This window comes from Oculina patagonica, chromosome 4 (assembly GCF_052425735.1).
Source record: "Oculina patagonica isolate OP01 chromosome 4, crgOcupat, whole genome shotgun sequence".
Lineage (NCBI taxonomy): Eukaryota > Metazoa > Cnidaria > Anthozoa > Scleractinia > Oculinidae > Oculina > Oculina patagonica.
The window spans coordinates 23,176,243-23,198,443 of record NC_135761.1 but is presented as its reverse complement, the minus strand read 5'-3'; the positions used below and the strand labels follow the sequence as shown (position 1 = coordinate 23,198,443).

Below are 22,201 nucleotides of genomic sequence, written 5' to 3'. Positions count from 1 at the left end.
ACGCTCACTGAGTTGTTGCAAATGTTTTCTTTGCTCAAAAATAGTTGCTATACTATCTTTGCGTCAATTTTATGGGTCACCCCGTAAAATAAAATTCTTCGTAATATACTTCAGGACAATCAACAAAATGTGATGTTCGGTGGCATTTATCGCCGGTGTTACGTCGTTGCCCGGCCGATGTTTTTAGGTTTTGCTTTGCTTGCCCTTTCAAAAATTCAAAAGCTTTTAGTTAGTTCTCATTTACATGAAGTAACGCTGGGGGCATTTACTTCAAACTAGACCTTGTAGTCCCGGCGTTTAATAAGGGGCGTTAATTTAATAATAAATAAACGAGGGCGTTTATTCAATAATAAATAAACGGGGGTGTTTATTTAAAAACGCGACCATGTGAACCGGTTTTTATATGAACCAAGCGTTTTCACTTTGCCTTGAAAATAGCGCTCTGATTTGCTTCATAGCTCAGCTCCACAGGTTATATTTCAGATATTCAGGGTGGCAAGTGAAAACAATTCTTTTGCATCCTTACGTCAGACATGACTGCAATAAATTTAAATTAACTTATTTATAGCGTGGTTTCTAACTAATAATTCGACTACAGTTTGTTGTTTTTTTTTTCACCAGCTTGCTGAAACGTATTTCAAGTAAAACAAACTCTTTTTTATTTCTCTGTGATACTCTTTTTTTCTACTTTTATGTTTCTTTCTTTCCAGTTTATGTGAAAAGTAGACGAGGCCCAATTGGAACTCTTTTACAAAAATAAAGGTAATTAACAAGCGTTCCAGCCACTCCATAATGTTTGCATCTTAAATGAACTCGAAAAACTAGACGATTCTTTTGGAAATGACGGGTGTCTCTGCGCTTGAGCGTTGTTAAAATAAAAAACAAAACCTGTGGCCGTGCACAGCTTGTTAAATGTAAACATTTGATATGGCGCTATGCATCTTTTTTTATATTTACATGTTATTTAGCGTCTGAGGCGCAAGTAATAAGCATGCGTGATAATCTGATAATAACAGTAAACATTATTTTTGGTGTCAGAAACTTTCCCGCCTCCTAAGAAAACGGCGTACTAAGAGAGGCCACCTAAACTTCACACGGTACAAAAACGAAAAACAAAAATATCATATTTTAAAATCAACCCATTTCAGTAAAATTTCACCTTCTTAACACATGACATTGTTTGAGTTAAACTGATCTGTATATTTATGTTATCTATTTTTCTTTCTGATAAAGTACGTGCGGCTACGGTTCACCCCATAGTAAATATTGATGACTCTGTTACGCTGTTCTTCAACCATGCCATAACAACCTGAAGAGTCCATTCAAATAACATCTGCAAGGACGCATCTGATCAGACGCTATTTTCGCCCACTATAAGTGACAGAGATGCTAAATTCAAACTGACAACAGCTTGCCGAACACTAAAAATATCCATTACTTGTACATCAATTTTCGCATAAAATCGAGAAAGCGAGGGTTTGTTACAGTATACATTTGAACTCCACTACTCTTAGAGGCATTGTGTGAAATTGGAAACCTTACCGATCGACAGATAGCAGTAGACTGTGAACTAAATGGCACAGAAGGTAAAAGGATTTGGTTTTAGCAGGCTAGATACCATAATGGAAACGGCAGAAATAGAAGAGAGGAGCAAACTGGATTACTTGAATACAGCGTCGCAGCATAAGCAATTGGCGTCTTCAGACCATATACAGGATTCTGAGGATGCTTTTGAAAAGATACAACAAGGTGCAACTTTAAGGAGAAAAAGAATTGCTAAACCCTCTACTCAAATACGCAACAGGATTGAACAAAAAGAACACAGACGTTTGACATCTCAGAAAGGGACGTTGGCTGAACCTTTGGTGATTATCAGAAATGGAGAAAAAACAAGAACTGATAGAGTAAACAATGCTAAAGCGACACAGAATAAAGCTCGAAAGCTGTGCGAGATGAAGCAAGTTGAAAAGCTCTTTCCAGAGTTCTTTCCTAAAAGAACAAGCATTTATCTTGGTCGACAATGTGACTGGAATGATGATCATAGAAATAACATGAAAATGGTAAATGAAAAGGTTAAGCAAGATCCCCTTATTCAGTCTTGGTTGAACTTATTTGGAGCTCGTCCTAGCATTTAGAGCCCTTTGGATTGAAATTTTTTTCAGACTAGAAATAATTTGCCATACGAACAGTGTCTATGCTTCTAAAGCAAATAAATAATACTGACAGGATATTTGTTGTGATCAAAATTTTGGGTTTGAAGGTGAATGCAGACATGCAAAAAACGGCATTGAAAACAAATTAAATATTACTAATACATCATTGAGAATAATTTTTGATAAAGTGATTGTAATTAAAATGTTTAAAGTTTTAGAGTGGAATTAAAAGAGACAAGGGAGGAACAGTTTAGTGTTTGAGGTTGAGCAACAGTTAATAGAGTATTTAGCCTAAGGCAATGGCTTACGTAACTGGGGTTAAGGCTATTGATGAAAAATTTGGGTAAGCACCAAGATGACGCATCTTGGTACAACCAATATACGTAGATGTGGAAAGCGTGGGTATACTTATTTGTTCGAGCCAGTGAAATAGCTATCTTGCGAAAGAATGTGAAACAACAGGCAAAAATCCGTCTGCGTTGCAGGCTAACCATTTAATACCTATACTAAATTTATTTTTGCTAGTTTTCAAGAGTTATTACAGTGTACTTTTAGTTGACTGTGGTACTTAAAAAGAAAAGTAAATTTTACAGTGATAAAAAATCACTGTGCATAATGTTGGCGCGTAATTGTTGCACCTTTAATTAATGTCCCATTCATTTGATTCTCATCTCATAAACCCAGCAATCATCTTCTCTGTATCAAATGAGTATAGACTAGTTTCCAAGTAAAAAAAAAAACAGATTTTTTTTGGGGGGGAAAAAAAAAAAAGAAAATAAAAAATTATTTTTTTTTATTATAATTATTATAATACACTTTATTTCAAACACATAAACCTACATTACAATGTAATTTACTTAATCAACTTACACTAAGATAACAGATAATTATTCAATTAAGACGTAAATTTATTCATTACTTGGGAAGATGAAATAATTATGCTCTTAAGAACAAGCACGCAAGGAAAACAAGCACGCAAGGAAAACTTAACCTGCGAACAAGCTTCTTTGTGGGAAATTGGCAAAAAAAAAACCGGCGACCGGAGCGAGAAAAATAAAACCGGAAAACCGAACGCGTTCCCGGAAAGATCTGCGAGATCATCCTACCCAGACCGCGCTCGTCTTATACTACTCGGTCATTTGTATATGTGTTTCTTTGTCATGTAGCGTATTTTTAAAAACTGTTGTTTGTGGTCGATGCAGTTCGCCTATTAAAACATTTTAAGTTTTCTTATTTTTCTGTGAAAGGGCGGATCAGAATAAACACGGCTTTGGTACTTTACAGGTGGTATTGCAAGGAATTATGATCTCTTTTACAGACATGGTGACCTACTCGTTTTTATTCCATATTTTAAAAAATTACACCGCAAGATCAGTTATAGAAAGTTTCAGAAAATCCCCATTTCAGCTCAGTAAGTTCTATGGTATTCAACCGTAAAAAGGTTCACATGCACGTATAAGCTCCAAATAAGTTCAGCCAAGACTGAATGAATGGATCTTCTTTGATCTTTTCATTTACCAATACCACGTTCTTTTCAAGATTGTTATTATAATACCAGTCACTTTGTTGAACGAAATGAGTGTTCGCTCGACTAGAGAAGAATTCTGGAAAGAGCATTTCAACTTGTTTGATGTCGCGTGCGTTATGACTGTCCTTCTTGGCCATTTCAGAATTGTGAGCTTGTTTTGCATGTTCAGTTCTAATAGATACGGCAGACGAAACGTTGCACAAAGGTGAACGCTTGTGTTCCTTTTGTTCGGATTTGTTGCGGATTCTCGTAGACGAGGATAAAACAATCCTATTTCGCCTCAAAGCTTCCAGATCTTGCATAGTTTCACCGCCGACAGAATCACGCTCATTTGAAGACGTCACTGACTTTTGCGGCAAATATAAATCAAGAAAACAGCCGCCGTTGTCGCTCTCTTCTCTCTGTGTTGCCTCCATAATAGTTTCAAGACGGCTGAAACGACTCAGACGTTTTGCCTTTTCTGCCATTTTTGCTCGGTATTTTTCAGTTAAAGCCGTTGTGCTGTTGTCAGATCTCTGGTATCGTGGCATAAATGCGTGGGCTCTGAAGAAAACAACTGAACGTAACAAGCTACTCCTTGTTTGTGCACTACTTACCCACGCATAACATAAATATTTTAATATGGTTTAACCTAAATTTAGATTATTTTTTGATTAACAAGGAAAATATTATGTCTGATTAAGTCCGTACAGATGGCTAGTCGAACGATATTTGAATATGTTGCTTTTAGTAACTTGCAATATTACTGGTTGAAGTTCAGGGTAAATTTATCAATATTTATTCAACTGTAAAATGAGACCAATGATAGTTACACAATGTTATCGAAATGGCTAATCGAAGACATTAGCCAAGTAGCCAAGGAAACTTGAACGTAAGTATTAAAACCAAACAATGCTTCGTGTTGTACGTATGGCAAATGTTACTGATATAAGATGATAACTATCAGTTCTGAGCACTGGTGTAGACACACTTGGCGTCTATGCTTGTTATTGAGGTCTCAGCCGATAAATTGGATGCACTTAAAACATGCATGGTATCGCACTGGTGTGTTTTCTCCTAAACAGCTGTGTAAACCGCATTTGCAATAAATAAATATCCATATTTTTAAACCTCTCGAGGAGTTGCAACAAGACTGAGTATAGCCACGCTTCAGCTGAAGTTTTGCAAAAAAAATTTCTTAGCTGTTCAAAAAGACATAACTGTGCTAATGGTTCTAGTAAAGAGAGTCAAAAAACGTTAAGAAACAACATTATTTCAAGTTCAAACACTTTTCTGCTAGCTAGTAGTAAAAGTGACAAACAAAGTTCAAAACTGCGGTTAATAGTATCGATTTAACTGATCTACCGCAAAGCTCATATCGATTTATTGCCACAATTTCAAACATGTTCCGTGCAATATCAATGCGAATATAAGTTTGTTTTTGTTCTCCAGTGTTTTCATGTAGCACTTGTGGTTAGATTCTTTAAGATGGATTCCGCTGAAAGTTCGAGCAATGAGTGCAAAAATTAAGTACCAAAAAATCTACTTGTAGTTTATAAGTAACATTTTATATACTAATTGAAACATCCCACTGAAATTCACTTGTCTTAGTGACCCCGTGTTAAAACTCTAAAGCGTTCTCGAGAAAATTAAGGTCAAACCTCGTAAAAATGTTTAAAACTGGCGCGAAACGTCCGTTTTAACTGAAATGTAGATAATTTCAAGTCTATTGTTCTCTGGCTGGTCAGCTTTAGAGCTCAAGTTTTGGTAGGTTTTTGTTACCCATGCTCAAACTGTTACCATGCTATGAGATCTCTTTGGTTACTATATTCTTGCCTGTATTGCTCGAATGCTCAGCGGCGGAAACCATCTTAAAATCTATGTAGCTTAACTGTTTGGAAGCAAGGGAGTAGTAATGGAACGATAGTTTTAAGGCTTTCTCTCCTGCTCCACAGCTCTATTCTGGGACCAATTTTTCATCCAGATCGACATTACCAAAACACAAAAAATTGGAAATGGTTTTGCCAATATTTTGGTTGCATTACAAAAATTGTTCTCGGGGCGAGGAAGGTTTTTGTAATAAAACCGAAATATTGGCAAATCCATTTCCAGTGTTTTTGTATACTAATTCGTCTGCGTTATTTTTACATCAACACACATATATAATCATGCAATCGAACTAATCGAAATCAGAAGAGGTCCACAAGATACTAAGGAGAAAAAATCAAATAGTTAAATTGTTTATGTATTTTCTCCACTTTAGATTACAACTGGATTCCTTATTGTTCAACTTCATGACTTTCATTTGACAAACGCAATTGAGCTTGCTAGAGAATATCCGGAGGAACAGATGTGTTGTTGGGAAAAAATCAATATTTGTTAAAGTAAACTCCAAAAAAGTTATCGAAAAAGTTCTTTTAAGTCTCCCCCTTTCTTTTTAAGTCCCCGTTTCTAACATGCTCTCTCTGGAAGTAGCCAACACCAAACTCTCTTCATTAAGCCCCACCCCCTTCCATAAAAATTAATGGTAAATCATGACCATTTTTGAAAGAGCAAACAAAGCGACTTTATGCTTTTAAAAGAGTTCATCCAACTCATTTTTTGCTTTGTCTTTATACTGTTAACAGCCCTCTTTTTCTAGTATTTATCAGTCTACTATTTTGCGAAAATGTATTACCAAACGGCACTAAAACAATAAATAGTCCACTTTATGTTTTTTATCAGCACCTTAATTAATATAAGTTTTGAAATTAGCCTCCCATCTCCCATAGCCCAATCTCTATCAATCTGTATTAAGGAAAAAAATCAGCAAATCTTGCTTTGTTTGGGTTTCAGTTTTAAACTCAGGCCGTATTTCTGAGTAGACATTTTTGGAACTGTTTTACTAACAGACACATACGGTCATTTAATCGTGGCTGCATTAGTTTAAAGCAGATTCTTTCTATTTTTACTCTCATAGCATTACGCCATCGTACGGAAAAGCGTCGCTAAGTCTCACCAGATGGTGACCATGGTGACCAGGGTATTATTGTGTATGATAAAAGCTAATCTCGTACCCAAATTATCTGAAGCACTCTTCAGTGAAAGCGAGAACATCTGGTAGTTAATCCATTTTGCCGACGTTGTCAAGTGTCAAACACAAATAACACGAACTCAAAATAAGGTTGAACTGCAATTTTATGAACGTAATCAAGATCCGTTCCAGCCGAATATCTGAATTCGTTCTGATAACTTAAGATATATCCAATGCAATACGCTCTTTTTTGTTTCATAAGAATATCGTTTGGATATTCTTATTTTTCTTGCCAATTTTAGGCTGAAAATATTCTTAATTTTCTTACATTATAGCATATGACATTTTCGTTTGTGCTGTATGCCATGCATATGTATTACATGTACCGTTCATAGAATTGTTATTAGCATCGAACATTTGGCTAGCGTAAGTTTTTATCCTTTTATTGGCTTCCTTTGCGTTTAGAGAAAAGAAGAAATTTATACGGTTGGATAAAAAGGTAATTGTATTATATTTATGAATTTTCAACACACAAAATTATATTATTTTCAACACCTTAGCCTCGGGTTTATTCTTAAAATATTCTTAAAACTTCGCAAGATTCAACCTTGATATTCTTATAAAATATATCCTTATAGAAAAAAAAGGGTAGCTAACCCAGTTCCCAGATAGCAATTTGTTATAATAAACAGATGCGGGGGTTTTTTTTCACAGGAGAATAACAACTGTGGCTATTATATGATAGCACGAGTTAGTAAACTCAAATTCAGAGCTGCCTTTAAACAAACATTTCCAAACAAAAGAAACAAAGCAACGGAAATTTATTCAAACTGAACTAAGGCCAAGAGACACCTGCTAAGAATGACAGTCTTAAACAAAAACCAATTAAAAAGTCAGCACCCTGCCGGCACAAAGTTTCATATCATGTTATATTCAGAATTCACTCCAGTGCACAATGAGTGTAGCAGCTCTTCACAAGAAGTCCCAGAAGTCACGCGTTGAAGTTTACTTAGGACGTTTAAGGTATTTATATTTTCAAGCTTCGAAAGGTGATGTCTTCTTCGTTCGATTCCTACAGTACAGTTTGCTGACTTTTCCTGATCTTAATTTTTATATGGCGTGCTTTTAAATTTCAAAAACAAAAACAATCATGTCAAGTGGGCTCACACTTCTTATTTTTTAAGCTCTCTCGCCTAGAAAAAAAAAATAAGCATGGTTAGAGTAAGAGATATAGTAAAAAAGCAGCGTTTTCCTGACCGTAATTTTGCTTCGACAGTTTTAGAATGAAGACAGTTCTACAAAGTACAAAGGAAGCCCGGCGATCAAATGTAACGCCATTCCTTGAAACACGTGAAGAGGACAACGCCGCCCTGAGATACCACGTGAAACCGCCCCCACACGTGCACTGCGGAGCTGATCAGCATGAGTCACATGAAGTTGACAGGCAAAGAAACCAAGTAGAACGACTTTTCCCGGAATTTTTTACTTACACCAGCAAATCACATGCTGCTGAATGTTACAGTATTGGGATGAGTTTGAATCAGAAGCCGGAACACAGGCTGAACGATCCGCTTATTCAGTCATGGTTGAACATGTATGGCTGCAACTAATGCGATAATTTAGTTGAATTGTCTCAAACAAAATGTTTTTTATTCTATTGTAGCTCTTTAACTGTTTTTGTAAATAGTGTCCCTCACAAAAGCAACTGTACCTGAAGTGAACTATACTTGATGCCAAAGACCATTCTTTATAAACATGAAACGTTTTGTAATAAAATAATGTGTGCTAGTTGGAGAACATCTTTAAAGAACATGAATACTTAACTGCTTGGTAATATAGTAAAACGCTTCTCGAGTCTTATACCGCTTAGAATCAGAATCAATTGCAGGAAGGCTTGAACAATTGAAATAATAGTTGGCAAGCAAAAGTTAGATAAATTCAAACTAAACAAAGAGGTGTATTGGGGAAATAAGAGACATTACATTAGATAAACGATTCTTTTTTTTCTCGGTCTTCTTTTAGCATCAATATCTAACACCTACGTTCCCGGGAGTTCACTAAAGCGTTTTGTTTCTCATTTAGTAATTTACGACCGCTGTAAATAACATGTCAAGAAACTATATACCGTCGATACAAACATAATTTTAGATTCTGGGGACAGATTTTGCAGGAACATCTTTCAAAATTGTCAGAAAAGAACACCTTGAGTGCATTGTGTCACTTAATGGTACACAGCGACGAAGGTACATTAGTCTCAAAACGACTCGTGTAAATTAACTATGGAAATAACTAGAGCGATAAAATGCATTCGTTAAATTTAGTGTGGCGCTAGCGCTGTGCCAATTTATTTCACGTGAGTCAAAAACTTCTATCACGTGAACACTACTGATTTAGCCAACACAAGAGAACACAAAGCGGACTTTAAGCTTCGTGACTATTGGATACTCCCTGTTACAAAACAGCATGGAAACATTTAAAATTACAAAACAAAAACCTGCTTTACTTCAAAGCTGAATACATCTGTGTTTCCCTGCTTTCTTGGCTCAATGGCAGCAGCCTTTGCTTTTTGCCAATTTCAAAATTTTAAATGAAAGGTACAAGAAGAAACTATATCCCTTTGATACAAACATAATATTAGGTTCTTGGGACAGATTTTGCAGAAAAATAGTGAAATTAAAAAGCTGCATACGAGTTCGCAGCTAGGGAAACGTGACATTGAAAACGTGCTTCTAATTTACCAGAGCTTGATTCACGTGAGCAGCTGTTTTTTTTTTTTTCTCTTTTTAAAATAACCGTCTCGAAAATTCGGCAGAAATGTATGATCGCTATCCCCGGTGATTTAAAAAGCTTAAAATAACCCCATAAGTCTCTATGGCCGTTCTATAAAATCTAAAGTAAATAAATTCCAAGTCCATTCAATTAGGAAACAGAATAACTTAAAGGATTTGCTTAAAAAGTTTCAATAAACGGACAGACTGATGAAGAAACATTAGTCTCAAAACGACTCGTGCATATTTATTGACGAACGCAATTAATTATAAACTGAAATAACACAAAAGGTGTTTCGTTTGATCACGAAATAGCGTGTTACTGCGTAACTATTAAACTTCCCGCACGTGCATGTTAGAATTTGCATAACTGAGTAGTTTGAAACTGAGTTATTTGCATTTTGGGGGGGTTAAGGATTGTAAGAGATCGAAAATCTAGAGGTTTCGTTTTAGCTGTAAAACTCGAGCCACTGGTTAGATATCATTTATTTAATATCGTTCTTTGCTTACGTTTTCTTCCTAGTAACTGTTTGTTAATTATTTTAGGTTTCGAAGTCACTTACATTGTGAATAAGCGAAATGAGTATTTTCGGATCAAATTCAGATTGAAATTCGGATTCAAATTCGAGTGATAAAACAATAATTGCAGTCGGTTTTTGCATATACAGACTGTATCGTGAATTGCCAGTGTCTCCCAGATCAATTATTTGCCTCAGCCTTCGGCTTCGGCAAATTATTGATCAGCTCGCCACTGAAATATCATTGTATTCTGTTAAGCCATTCGCCTCGTAGTCTAATTGTTAAATATGCATTAACTGTTCGAATGATAAAATATGAAGGGAACAGTGATTTTATTTTGTAATGCTTTGAAAGGATTTCTTACCTGCTTGCGAGGTGCATGTGGTGTTGTGGTGTCTACTCCTTTGAGCTTTGTGTTATCCCCTTGGTGCTTATTTAACAGTTGCGTACTTGAGATCTTATCAGTTCAACGTAGTTCTGTGGTTATAGAAAAGAGAGAGAATTGAAATTACGGCCTTGCAGTAGCCACACCCACAATTGGCCATAAAACACATTCTTTTGCTCTGTCACTCGACCTTTCTTCCAAGGAATGAATGAGTGACGAAATATCATCTACTTAGGATGAGGTTGAGCATGAAGGCCGGGGCAGACAAACATTAGTTGGCAGTTCGTTCGAGAGGCACCATCTTTTCAAAACGAACATGTATCTGACGTATCTGCATCATCTTAGCTTAGTTCTTTGCCCCCGGGTGGGGGATAGGGCAGTAACCCCTGCATCATCTAGTAGAGAAAACTAATCTGTCAGAAATTGCAACTTAAACGTCAAAATGTGCGAAAATATGTTTCCATTTGATAGTTGAAACAAAACGTACTTGTATAAAGCTATAAAATCATAAGAAAATCAGTAATATGACTTATAATCTATGCGCCAAATTGGACTGAAATTAAAAAACATAAATCTTTTCTCTATTGAAGGATGAATTTGTCGCCTAAGCTTTCCATTAGCACTTGTTTTTATTTAAATTTGAAAAAAGATCTTTAATTTACGAGTGAAAAATTTTTTCAATGAAGACTGAACTATATTAAAAATCATCTTACCGCTCATTGTAGACGGCTTCTTGCAATACCAAACTACAAACAAGGTGTGTGGCTTTCAACAGAAACGTTTGGGCTCCCTCGTTGTTTCATAACAATGCGAATTTATAGATATTTTGCACAACTTAACCTAACTCAAAGAAATCAAAATGGCGGCCGTAACGATGACAAACTTTTACCTCGTCTTGATGAGGAGAAGGCGCTTGGCGCTTGCCAACTTTTCCCGCCATTTGCGTCAAGTGGCGGGAAAAGTTGCCGAATGCAACATACACTGCAAGCGTATAAAGCAATGCAGATGCCTCTCAGGACATTCTCTAAATATTTACAAAAAAACTAAATTCGTGGCCTAGTGAATTAGTTGTGTGGGCTGATTTTGAGTTTCGTGTTCCAAACTAAATTAAAATTCAAGCTAAAACTACTGTCATTTTTCTGCCGTTTCTTCCTTTTAAAAGCACCACAAGTATTTCTTCCGTTTCCGCCGATTTTATAAATGCATTTATGCATTGCATGCATTTATTCGTGTAATTAAATTAGAATTATTTAAGATAAAGCAATTGGTGTCTACTTAAAGAAACTAAAATTTCCGAAAAACAGAGATTTAAAATAAAAGACTGTGAAAAAATTAAAGGGAGAGTTAAACTTTTTTAGCCCAAATGATTAGGGCATAACCCGGCCGCTGGCAGAAACAGTATGCACAGAGAAACAGTGGGCACAGAAAAACAGTATAAAGGCCAGAGGAACAGTGAGAACAGAAGAACAGTAGGCACAGAGGAACAGTGGGAACAGAGAAACGTAATCACAGAGGAACAGTGGGAACAGGGAAACGTAATCACAGAGGAACAGTGGGAACAGGGAAACGTAATCACAGAGGAACAGTGGGAACAGCGAAACGTAATCACAGAGGAACAGTGAGAACAGAGAAACGTAATCACAGAGGAACAGTGGGAACAGGGAAACGTAATCACAGAGGAACAGTGGGAACAGCGAAACGTAATCACAGAGGAACAGTGAGAACAGAGAAACGTAATCACAGAGGAACAGTGGGAACAGAGAAACGTAATCACAGAGGAACAGTGGGAACAGGGAAACGTAATCACAGAGGAACAGTGGGAACAGGGAAACGTAATCACAGAGGAACAGTGGGAACAGAGAAACGTAATCACAGAGGAACAGTGGGAACAGAGAAACGTAATCACAGAGGAACAGTGAGAACAGAGAAACGTAATCACAGAGGAACAGTGGGAACAGAGAAACGTAATCACAGAGGAACAGTGAGAACAGAGAAACGTAATCACAGAGGAACAGTGGGAACAGAGAAACGTAATCACAGAGGAACAGTGAGAACAGAGAAACGTAATCACAGAGGAACAGTGAGAACAGAGAAACGTAATCACAGAGGAACAGTGGGAACAGAGAAACGTAATCACAGAGGAACAGTGGGAACAGAGAAACGTAATCACAGAGGAACAGTGAAGAAAACGAAACGTAATCACAGAGGAACAGTGGGAACAGAGAAACGTAATCACAGAGGAACAGTGAGAACAGAGAAACGTAATCACAGAGGAACAGTGGGAACAGAGAAACGTAATCACAGAGGAACAGTGGGAACAGGGAAACGTAATCACAGAGGAACAGTGGGAACAGCGAAACGTAATCACAGAGGAACAGTGAGAACAGAGAAACGTAATCACAGAGGAACAGTGGGAACAGCGAAACGTAATCACAGAGGAACAGTGAGAACAGAGAAACGTAATCACAGAGGAACAGTGGGAACAGAGAAACGTAATCACAGAGGAACAGTGGGAACAGAGAAACGTAATCACAGAGGAACAGTGAAGAAAACGAAACGTAATCACAGAGGAACAGTGGGAACAGAGAAACGTAATCACAGAGGAACAGTGAGAACAGCGAAATTAACGTAATCACAGAGGAACAGTGAGAACAGAGAAACGTAATCACAGAGGAACAGTGGGAACAGGGAAACGTAATCACAGAGGAACAGTGGGAACAGCGAAACGTAATCACAGAGGAACAGTGAGAACAGAGAAACGTAATCACAGAGGAACAGTGGGAACAGCGAAACGTAATCACAGAGGAACAGTGAGAACAGAGAAACGTAATCACAGAGGAACAGTGGGAACAGGGAAACGTAATCACAGAGGAACAGTGGGAACAGCGAAACGTAATCACAGAGGAACAGTGAGAACAGAGAAACGTAATCACAGAGGAACAGTGGGAACAGAGAAACGTAATCACAGAGGAACAGTGGGAACAGGGAAACGTAATCACAGAGGAACAGTGGGAACAGGGAAACGTAATCACAGAGGAACAGTGGGAACAGAGAAACGTAATCACAGAGGAACAGTGGGAACAGAGAAACGTAATCACAGAGGAACAGTGAGAACAGAGAAACGTAATCACAGAGGAACAGTGGGAACAGAGAAACGTAATCACAGAGGAACAGTGGGAACAGGGAAACGTAATCACAGAGGAACAGTGGGAACAGGGAAACGTAATCACAGAGGAACAGTGGGAACAGAGAAACGTAATCACAGAGGAACAGTGGGAACAGAGAAACGTAATCACAGAGGAACAGTGAGAACAGAGAAACGTAATCACAGAGGAACAGTGGGAACAGAGAAACGTAATCACAGAGGAACAGTGAGAACAGAGAAACGTAATCACAGAGGAACAGTGGGAACAGAGAAACGTAATCACAGAGGAACAGTGAGAACAGAGAAACGTAATCACAGAGGAACAGTGAGAACAGAGAAACGTAATCACAGAGGAACAGTGGGAACAGAGAAACGTAATCACAGAGGAACAGTGGGAACAGAGAAACGTAATCACAGAGGAACAGTGAAGAAAACGAAACGTAATCACAGAGGAACAGTGGGAACAGAGAAACGTAATCACAGAGGAACAGTGAGAACAGAGAAACGTAATCACAGAGGAACAGTGGGAACAGAGAAACGTAATCACAGAGGAACAGTGGGAACAGGGAAACGTAATCACAGAGGAACAGTGGGAACAGAGAAACGTAATCACAGAGGAACAGTGAGAACAGCGAAACGTAATCACAGAGGAACAGTGAGAACAGAGAAACGTAATCACAGAGGAACAGTGGGAACAGGGAAACGTAATCACAGAGGAACAGTGGGAACAGCGAAACGTAATCACAGAGGAACAGTGAGAACAGAAAAAACGTAATCACAGAGGAACAGTGGGAACAGGGAAACGTAATCACAGAGGAACAGTGGGAACAGGGAAACGTAATCACAGAGGAACAGTGGGAACAGGGAAACGTAATCACAGAGGAACAGTGGGAACAGAGAAACGTAATCACAGAGGAACAGTGGGAACAGAGAAACGTAATCACAGAGGAACAGTGAGAACAGAGAAACGTAATCACAGAGGAACAGTGGGAACAGAGAAACGTAATCACAGAGGAACAGTGAGAACAGAGAAACGTAATCACAGAGGAACAGTGGGAACAGAGAAACGTAATCACAGAGGAACAGTGAGAACAGAGAAACGTAATCACAGAGGAACAGTGAGAACAGAGAAACGTAATCACAGAGGAACAGTGGGAACAGAGAAACGTAATCACAGAGGAACAGTGGGAACAGAGAAACGTAATCACAGAGGAACAGTGAAGAAAACGAAACGTAATCACAGAGGAACAGTGGGAACAGAGAAACGTAATCACAGAGGAACAGTGAGAACAGAGAAACGTAATCACAGAGGAACAGTGGGAACAGAGAAACGTAATCACAGAGGAACAGTGGGAACAGAGAAACGTAATCACAGAGGAACAGTGAAGAAAACGAAACGTAATCACAGAGGAACAGTGGGAACAGAGAAACGTAATCACAGAGGAACAGTGAGAACAGAGAAACGTAATCACAGAGGAACAGTGGGAACAGAGAAACGTAATCACAGAGGAACAGTGGGAACAGAGAAACGTAATCACAGAGGAACAGTGAAGAAAACGAAACGTAATCACAGAGGAACAGTGGGAACAGGGAACGGTGGGCACAGAGGAACAGTACGCACAGAGAAACAGTGGGCACCGAGGAACAGTGGGCACAGTTGAACAGTGTCAACGGTGGGCACCGAAGAGTAGTAGGCACAGAGGAACAGTTAGCACTCGAAGTTAGCACAGAGGAACAGTGGGTACAAGGAAACAGTGGGCACCGAGGAATAATGGTTACAGACGAACAGAAGTCACAGAGAAACAGAGGAAAAGTGGGCACCGAAGAGTAGAAGGCACAAATGAACAGTAGGTACATAGGAACAGTGGGTACAGAGGAACAGTAGGCAATAGCAGAACAGTGAAATTCAGTTTCATTCGAGTGCGTGTTACACTGAACATATAAAAGCCAAAATTTATCCAGATATATTGAGCCACCAAGAAAGCGGCGTCTCTCAAACTGTTCTCAACACTTTGAACAGAGGTTCATCAAGAAGGTTTAGTATTGTCTGCAAAGCGTATATATTAAAAAGCATCATATTACATGATTGTCAACATAGGAAAATTTCAGCCGAATAATAAAGCGATATTTCGCATTACGTCATCTTTTGCTATTTACATAAACGGTTTGCAAATTAATTGAAGAATTTGACTGTGAATCGAGTGAACGTTGCTATAACCAAATGTACAACTTGTACAATTTAATGGATTGGCATGTTTTAAAACATCGTCTGCTCGTGTCTCGCACCTCCCAACCTCGTTTGCTCGTCTGCTTGCTTTCTTAAAAAGCTAAATAAAACCTACGTGGGCTGTGTTGCTGGGAGGAAGTTTCTCGTATTTTGCTTGTATATAATCTCCGCCTGCTAGGCATTGTATAAAATGAATTTGTCTAAAATAAAAGATTATGTATCTTCATATGCATTGTTTTTAACAGGTGACGTCCATTTCTCGTCAACATGTTTTTGTGCACGATTTCATGCCCCTTTAATAAATTAATTTCACTTCAAAAACGTTTTAATTGCACGTTCGAATCACAAACTGAAGCACATTAGTCAGATTAAGGGGAAAATGAAATGTTTTCATGAACCTAAGAATATATAACCGACTCATTCGTGATTCTTTTTTAATTGGCTCTCTTCGTTTTGTTTTTGAATCGAGAACTCGTTCTGAATACAATGATGACATTATGTCCTCTATCACGGTTCTAGTCATACGTCATTATGAAAAATAATACTCAGCGTACCTAACACAGTTTGTCTATTGCCGACGCATTGTCGGGAAAACCTCATCAGGCTGTTCGATGGGCATTTTTTTAGAGAAAACAACTTACAATGATTTTTCAGAGCATTAAGTATAATATCTACCGGAGGCTAGGAATATACCTTCGTCATCCGTGTTGACTTATCCCTGATTTTTTCATATACACTTTTGTCCATTCAGTGCGGTCAATGCAAATGTCATATGTGGAGTATTTTCTTAAGCCTCCCACGTATCAAACTTCTGTAGGCAGCGAACATCCGTGAAAAACAAAAACAATAGAAGGAACTTAATAGCAAACACGCAAGAAAGCAATTTCGTTAGCAATATGGGAAAATAACAGGAACATTGAGGGATCATTTGCTAAAAAAATAACACAGATTCATCCTCTGGTCGTAAACACGCGGAAGTGAAAACGCGAGGAAGCAAATATCAGGCGTCTGCAAGGAGAAAACGTCGGTAAAACGTTCGGTATAAAAAGCTAAAAGCCGAAACAAAAGACTGAATTTTTCAGACCAGTCAAGACTACAGGGAGAAGAAAATGCTTGAAAGCAGTTCAGTCGGGTATAAAGGTCTTATTCCACGTATCTCTTATTCAAGATATTTTAGTGTTGACAACGTTGCTTCAAGTGAGAAAATCCCGCAAGAAACAAGAAGGTCCTCAAACCACAGTTTTGGTGGAGGGGGCAGTCGACAAAAAAGCGCTAATTACGACAAAATCAAGCCAAGGAAAGTATCTACAAATGAGCTGAAGAAGAAAGGAGTGCCCATTACGGAAAGTAAAACCGACATAGGCGGAAAGAAATACCTTTTACCGCCTCCGCAAAAAACTAAAACAACCACTGTGAAGGAGTCTCCTCGAGAGAAACTGCAAACTGAAAGCTTAGAATCGCGTGGCCTAGTTCCTAGCGCTTGTTCGGTGTGCAGTGAATTTTCAGCCGAGTTCGGCAGGTGTGTAGTTTGTTTAAAAATGTACAACGATTACCAGGCGACGGAACATCAGCAGACGAAAAGCAAAAGCATCGATGTGAGGCCTTGTTCTGCAAAGTCAAGCTACCAGGTCGCTGAAGAGGAGATGCAACGGGAGAAAATTATTAACTCATGGATGAAATTTTTTGGATGAAGATGACGTTTGTCCTTCGTTAAACTTCAAACGCAGCTGAAATCAGGAAAGGATATTGAAACACTTGTTTAATTGCCAAGTAAAGCCTGTCAATGTGGTTTATTAATAACTTCTTCACGCTGTTTTTGTCATGGATTCGAAGATCACCGCGAAATAGCAACAAATTCTGAGACTGACTTAACTTTTAAAAAAAAAATCTTGATGTCACGAAGAGCGAAAGTGCCTTGTGACTTTTACGTGAAACGTGATTGGGGCTGTTTATTTTTCCGTGAAACGTGATTTAAAAGATATTATTGTTATATTTTCGTGATTTCCAATAAGATCTTTAAGTTCACGTGCAAATGAACGCAATTTTTGACTTAAACGTAACCATGAACGAAGAGTTGATTCGAGTGAATTATCTTGTTTTTCGTGACTTTATTTCTGATTCTTTTAGTGTTTTGGTAAATGTAGCTCTTTGTTGTTAGCTCTGAGTGGTTGGGTTTTGAACAGATGAAACGTATGCCAGGTATTTGTCGCGCGCATTATCTTAACAGACACGATCGATATGCAACGCTGAAATTAAATTTGTGTGGTTTTACGCCTTCCGAGCGTAGCAGTCTAAAGAGGGATCGCCTTGATTTTTGTGTGAAGGTGAAAAAATATTTTGGTTATTATGATTCGAGACGCGTGAAAAAGTCTCTATATGTATAGCAGTTCAGTATAAAGACTAAAGAATGTGTACTCCCTGTATTGGACTGTACGTGAGGCTCCGCCCAAAAGGGGTACATTTTGCAGGCTGGTGGTATATAAAAGAGTACGGACGAGTTGGCATGGAGTATAGAAAAGGAGGGAATTAAAGTTGTCATTTAGTTAAAGGGACTGTGTCAAGGCTGAGTTAATTTTTTTTTTGTTAAGTGTTGCCAAATACTCGCTATGCGACTTAATGTTGGCAGAGCAATTATATTCTATGGATCTAAATGACAAAACCATAGCTTCATTACAACCAAAATGTCTCCCGGGCGTTAAAATTTAAAGTAACAATCCAACGGGACTAACTTTGAAAACTGTTCAGCCCAACAATATTTCAAAAACCCATATATCGTAATCCGTTTCAATCTTCCTCGCTTTTGGCCATGTTCCTTCATTGTTTTAAGCGGTTATTTTTTATATTTCACCGGATTTGATGGCCGTTGCCTATGCCTAAATTTGGCTAAAATTCGCGACAGGGCTCCTTTAACAAGTGGGACATTGAACTTTTCGAAGAGACGCCCTAGAGGTTGATCTCTACAGTGTTAAAAGGGTACCAAGTGAAAAGCTTAAGTTTAGAAAGAGGATGTATTTCTGCTGTAGGTATGTGAAGGGGGTAAAATATTATAAGGAAGGTGTATACCAGAGCCATTAAAGTGTTACTATTTTATTTCAGAAATGGTACATAGCCTCCAGTTATTTAATTTTGTTGTGAACCCCGTTGTGTACCCCTTGTTTGGGGACATCGTGTTGTTGTATTGTCCGATATAAAATGGTCAACGAGCTTCTTTGAAAATAAAATTAAGTAACAAATAAGTGAGAATTTTAGCAGTGGTACATTCGCCGAGTGGCTATTCGTCTGCTGTTTCCAAATTGGATTGGAATTTAGAAGTATTGGTATTTGTAAGAATACTCATCCGCAGCGCATATAAGTTATGCCGTAGCCATACAGCCGACTCGTCTCCAGTCGTCTTCATACAGCGCAGGGAGAGATGGGTTCTGAAAAAGGAAGCGCAAGGCGAGATGGGTAGGGAAAAAAACGACAGAGGAAATCTTCTCCCTTCTTCCTTTCCATTATTCCCTGCTCCGCCACCTCGTGTGCTTTTCTACCTTTGCCGCGTGCTATATGAAGATGACTTGGGATGAGTCAGGCCATACAGGATGATCTGGCTGCAAGTTAAAAACGCCTGTTGAGTGATTCTGATCCGGGATCACTTAGCTTCCTGCGCACACGTTTTTGGGAAAGCCGGAAATCGAAAGTGTGAGAATGGCAACAAGTGACAGTCTGTTCCAACATTGTCCAATCCAAGAGCTCGTTTAGTTGGGGTTGGAGGCTAGGAGGAGGAGCGCGAAGAACAACGAGTGAAAAAATACACAAGGGCGTGACCGTAGCCCCATACCCGTTGGCTTTTTCCACTGGCCGTTCTTTGCCCCACTACCCTACCTGGTGGCCCTGAAAAAGACTAAAAAACAAAAAATGAAAATAAGAAAACACCACTTAACTAAAAATAACACGCAAACTGCAGTGATGAACATTACGGACAAACGTATTTTTAGAAAAAAATAGACCTATTCAGGCCCGTAGGCTGGGGGGGTTCGGGGGGTTCGGACGAACCCCCCCACCGCCTGAAAAGGTCCGGTCTGAATGGTGTAGCATTAATGTACCGGTCTGAATGGTACAGCATTAAAGGTCCGGTCTGAATGGTACAGCATACATATGGCCTACGCGCATAATAAAATAAAAATAAAAACATACTGACGTTATTTGTATTGATTTTCAACAATATCGACTAATTTTCAAACGTTTCTCGTGTATTCCCCTCTTTTTCGGTTTTCAGACTGGAACCATTAGCAAAGTGTGACTCAAGTTATAACTGATGTTGATTTCACCGATTTGAATATGTCGCGGTCGTATAAATAAATTAAATATATCTGAAGCTAAGCTCTGAAGCCTAACGCAAACAATATAATTGACATCCAATTCCCCTGGACAGCGTGACATTGTGGAAAGTAGAGCAAAGAAGGAAATTAAAAGAAATGACTTTGAATCACGTCATGACGGTAGCGGGGTAAACAAAATTCTTATTTAAAAGCCATCAGGATAAGGCCAGCTGGCAAACGAATAAGTACATGAGATAGTGCGCTCTGAGTCCTTAAATTCTCGTTCTCACTGATTTTGGAGAGTTGTGGCTTCCTATCTTTAATTTCTTGCTGTTGCTTAAAATTTCTTTCTCTCTTTGTCTTAATATTTTTAAGTGAAAAATTTATTTAGGATGCCGAAGGGTTTTCTCGGTCTAGGGCACCTGAAAACGTCGAGACAACAGCATCGTTCCAATACTGAGGCTCAAAATCCTAAAATTTATTTCCAACGAAACGTGGCAATTCCTCTCCTTGATCACATCATCATGTGCATCAATGAGCAGTTTTCACCTTCGGCGACCGTTGCCGCGTCACTGCTTGGTCTCGTACCAAGTGTTCTCTGTTCAAAGAATGTTAATCTTGAAGCAGCTGTTAACAAGTACAATGATGATCTCCCCTCCCCTGAAATGTTTGAAATGGAGCTTATGCGATGGAGAGGTCGATACCTGGCGATGGAACCGGAATTAAGGCCAGCTTCACCTGCAGTGGCAATCAAAGATTGTGATGATGACCTCTTTCCAAACATCAGCATTCTTCTAAAAATTGCCTGCACCATACCAGTAACATCATGCGAATGTGAACGAAGTGCAAGCACGTTGCGACGACTGAATAACTACATGCGAGCGTCAATGGGAAAAGAAAGGTTGTCCAACCTTGCGCTTCTGCACATTCACTACGATACCCCCGTGGAGCTAGACACGGTAGTCAACTGTTACGCCCACCTTCACCCCCGTCGACTACAACTGGAAAATCTTCTTCAGTAACGGTATTTTTTTTTAAATTAGTGGGACACTGGTAACTAATGGTCCGTTCTAAAAGAAAACGAACCTACCCGGGCAAAAACCAGCCTACGGGCCTGCTATTTCCAAACAATTTCAGACGTTAAAATTTCGGACATTTTATTTTGGACTTCTAATTTTTGGACATTTTTTATTTGATTTCTGACAAATTGGCCACAAACTAAAAGGTCTGGCGCTCAATGTGGCTTAAAGGTTTGGGTACTCAAAAAAATTATACTGTAGTGTAAATATTTCGGACGGTCTTATTTTCAGACACTTTTTTGTCCCAATTAAAATCGTTCGAAATTTTTTGCAAGTAATGTATGCTACTTTGAGGGTGATATACACGTAAAAACAATTACATTTTTCGACAATAAAAATTACAAAAATCTACTTGGGCAGTAAATCGGTTCCTAATTTGCCCAAACTGTCTATTATTTGCCTTCCATTCCCTAAAACTGAACTGAATCCCGTCTCGGCCCTTTAAGGGCCTATTTACATGGAGGGAGGGTGCCCCGGCTAACCGAGTTACCCGGCTAGAAGGGATGAAACATAGCCCGCCTTTACATGCAGAATTCACAGCCCTTCTACCCGAGTTGAGACAGCGTCATTGAATCGAAGCGTGTCACAGCGTGGGAAAACCACGGCTCCAAATGATTGAAGAAAAATATGACTTTTTACTAAATAATCAAGGCTAGCCGTCTTCAAACCTATTTTATTTTAATGTGCAAGCTCTTAGAACTTAAGTACGTAAGTAGGTTTTTTCTCGTCTCGCCCCAAGCCCCTTTTCATCCACCCGCCAGTTCAACCAGTTAGCTCGCGTTCCTGATATAACCGCGCGCTCCGACCCTAAGATGTCCTAAGAGACCTAAGAGAAAAGGCAGACTACCAGTAGTCTAGCAAGCAGACCGAGTGCCCCGGCAAGGCAGGTTTCCCGTCTTGCATGTAAACGCTTCGATGCGTTTTCTAAAGAAACGTATGAAAAGTTGGCTCGCCCAGGGTAGCTCGCTTAGCCGGGTAACTCGGTTAGCCGGGGCACCCTCCCTCCATGTAAACAGACCCTAATATCCCCGCCCTCTCCTCCCCTGATACTCCGCCCGAGCCCAGGTTCTCGTCGCCATTTTTGCCTGGTTACAAAGACTACTA

At 39.0% G+C, this 22,201-nt stretch overlaps 1 protein-coding gene and 1 long non-coding RNA gene across 3 annotated transcripts in view; one reads left to right on the top strand and one right to left on the bottom strand.

Annotated features, from left to right (window-relative positions):
• LOC144652009 (uncharacterized) overlaps positions 1–11,430 on the bottom strand; it is a 60,706-nt gene extending 49,276 nt beyond the window's left edge. The window contains exons 1-2 of one of the 2 annotated variants that reach the window (XR_013570416.1): positions 11,059–11,430; positions 10,325–10,437 (exon numbers count right to left, since the gene is read on the bottom strand). This is a non-coding gene — a long non-coding RNA (uncharacterized LOC144652009). The remainder of the gene's footprint in view (positions 1–10,324; positions 10,438–11,058) is intronic. The other variant, XR_013570415.1, reaches the window with a different exon arrangement.
• Positions 7,552–8,663, top strand: LOC144652701 (uncharacterized). Its single transcript, XM_078512751.1, has 2 exons — positions 7,552–7,696; positions 7,950–8,663. The coding sequence occupies exons 1-2, from the start codon at positions 7,629–7,631 to the stop codon at positions 8,281–8,283; spliced, it is 402 nt and encodes a 133-aa protein (XP_078368877.1). The 5' UTR covers positions 7,552–7,628; the 3' UTR covers positions 8,284–8,663.
• Positions 11,431–22,201: the final 10,771 nt, after the last annotated feature.

Bases quoted from the DNA above. Each gene is read 5' to 3' on its own strand.
- LOC144652701 (XM_078512751.1), top strand. From the start codon at position 7,629: ATGAGTGTAGCAGCTCTTCACAAGAAGTCCCAGAAGTCACGCGTTGAA. The intron at 7,697-7,949 runs GTATTTATATTT...TTGCTTCGACAG, and splicing joins GTTTACTTAGGACGTTTAAG to TTTTAGAATGAAGACAGTTC.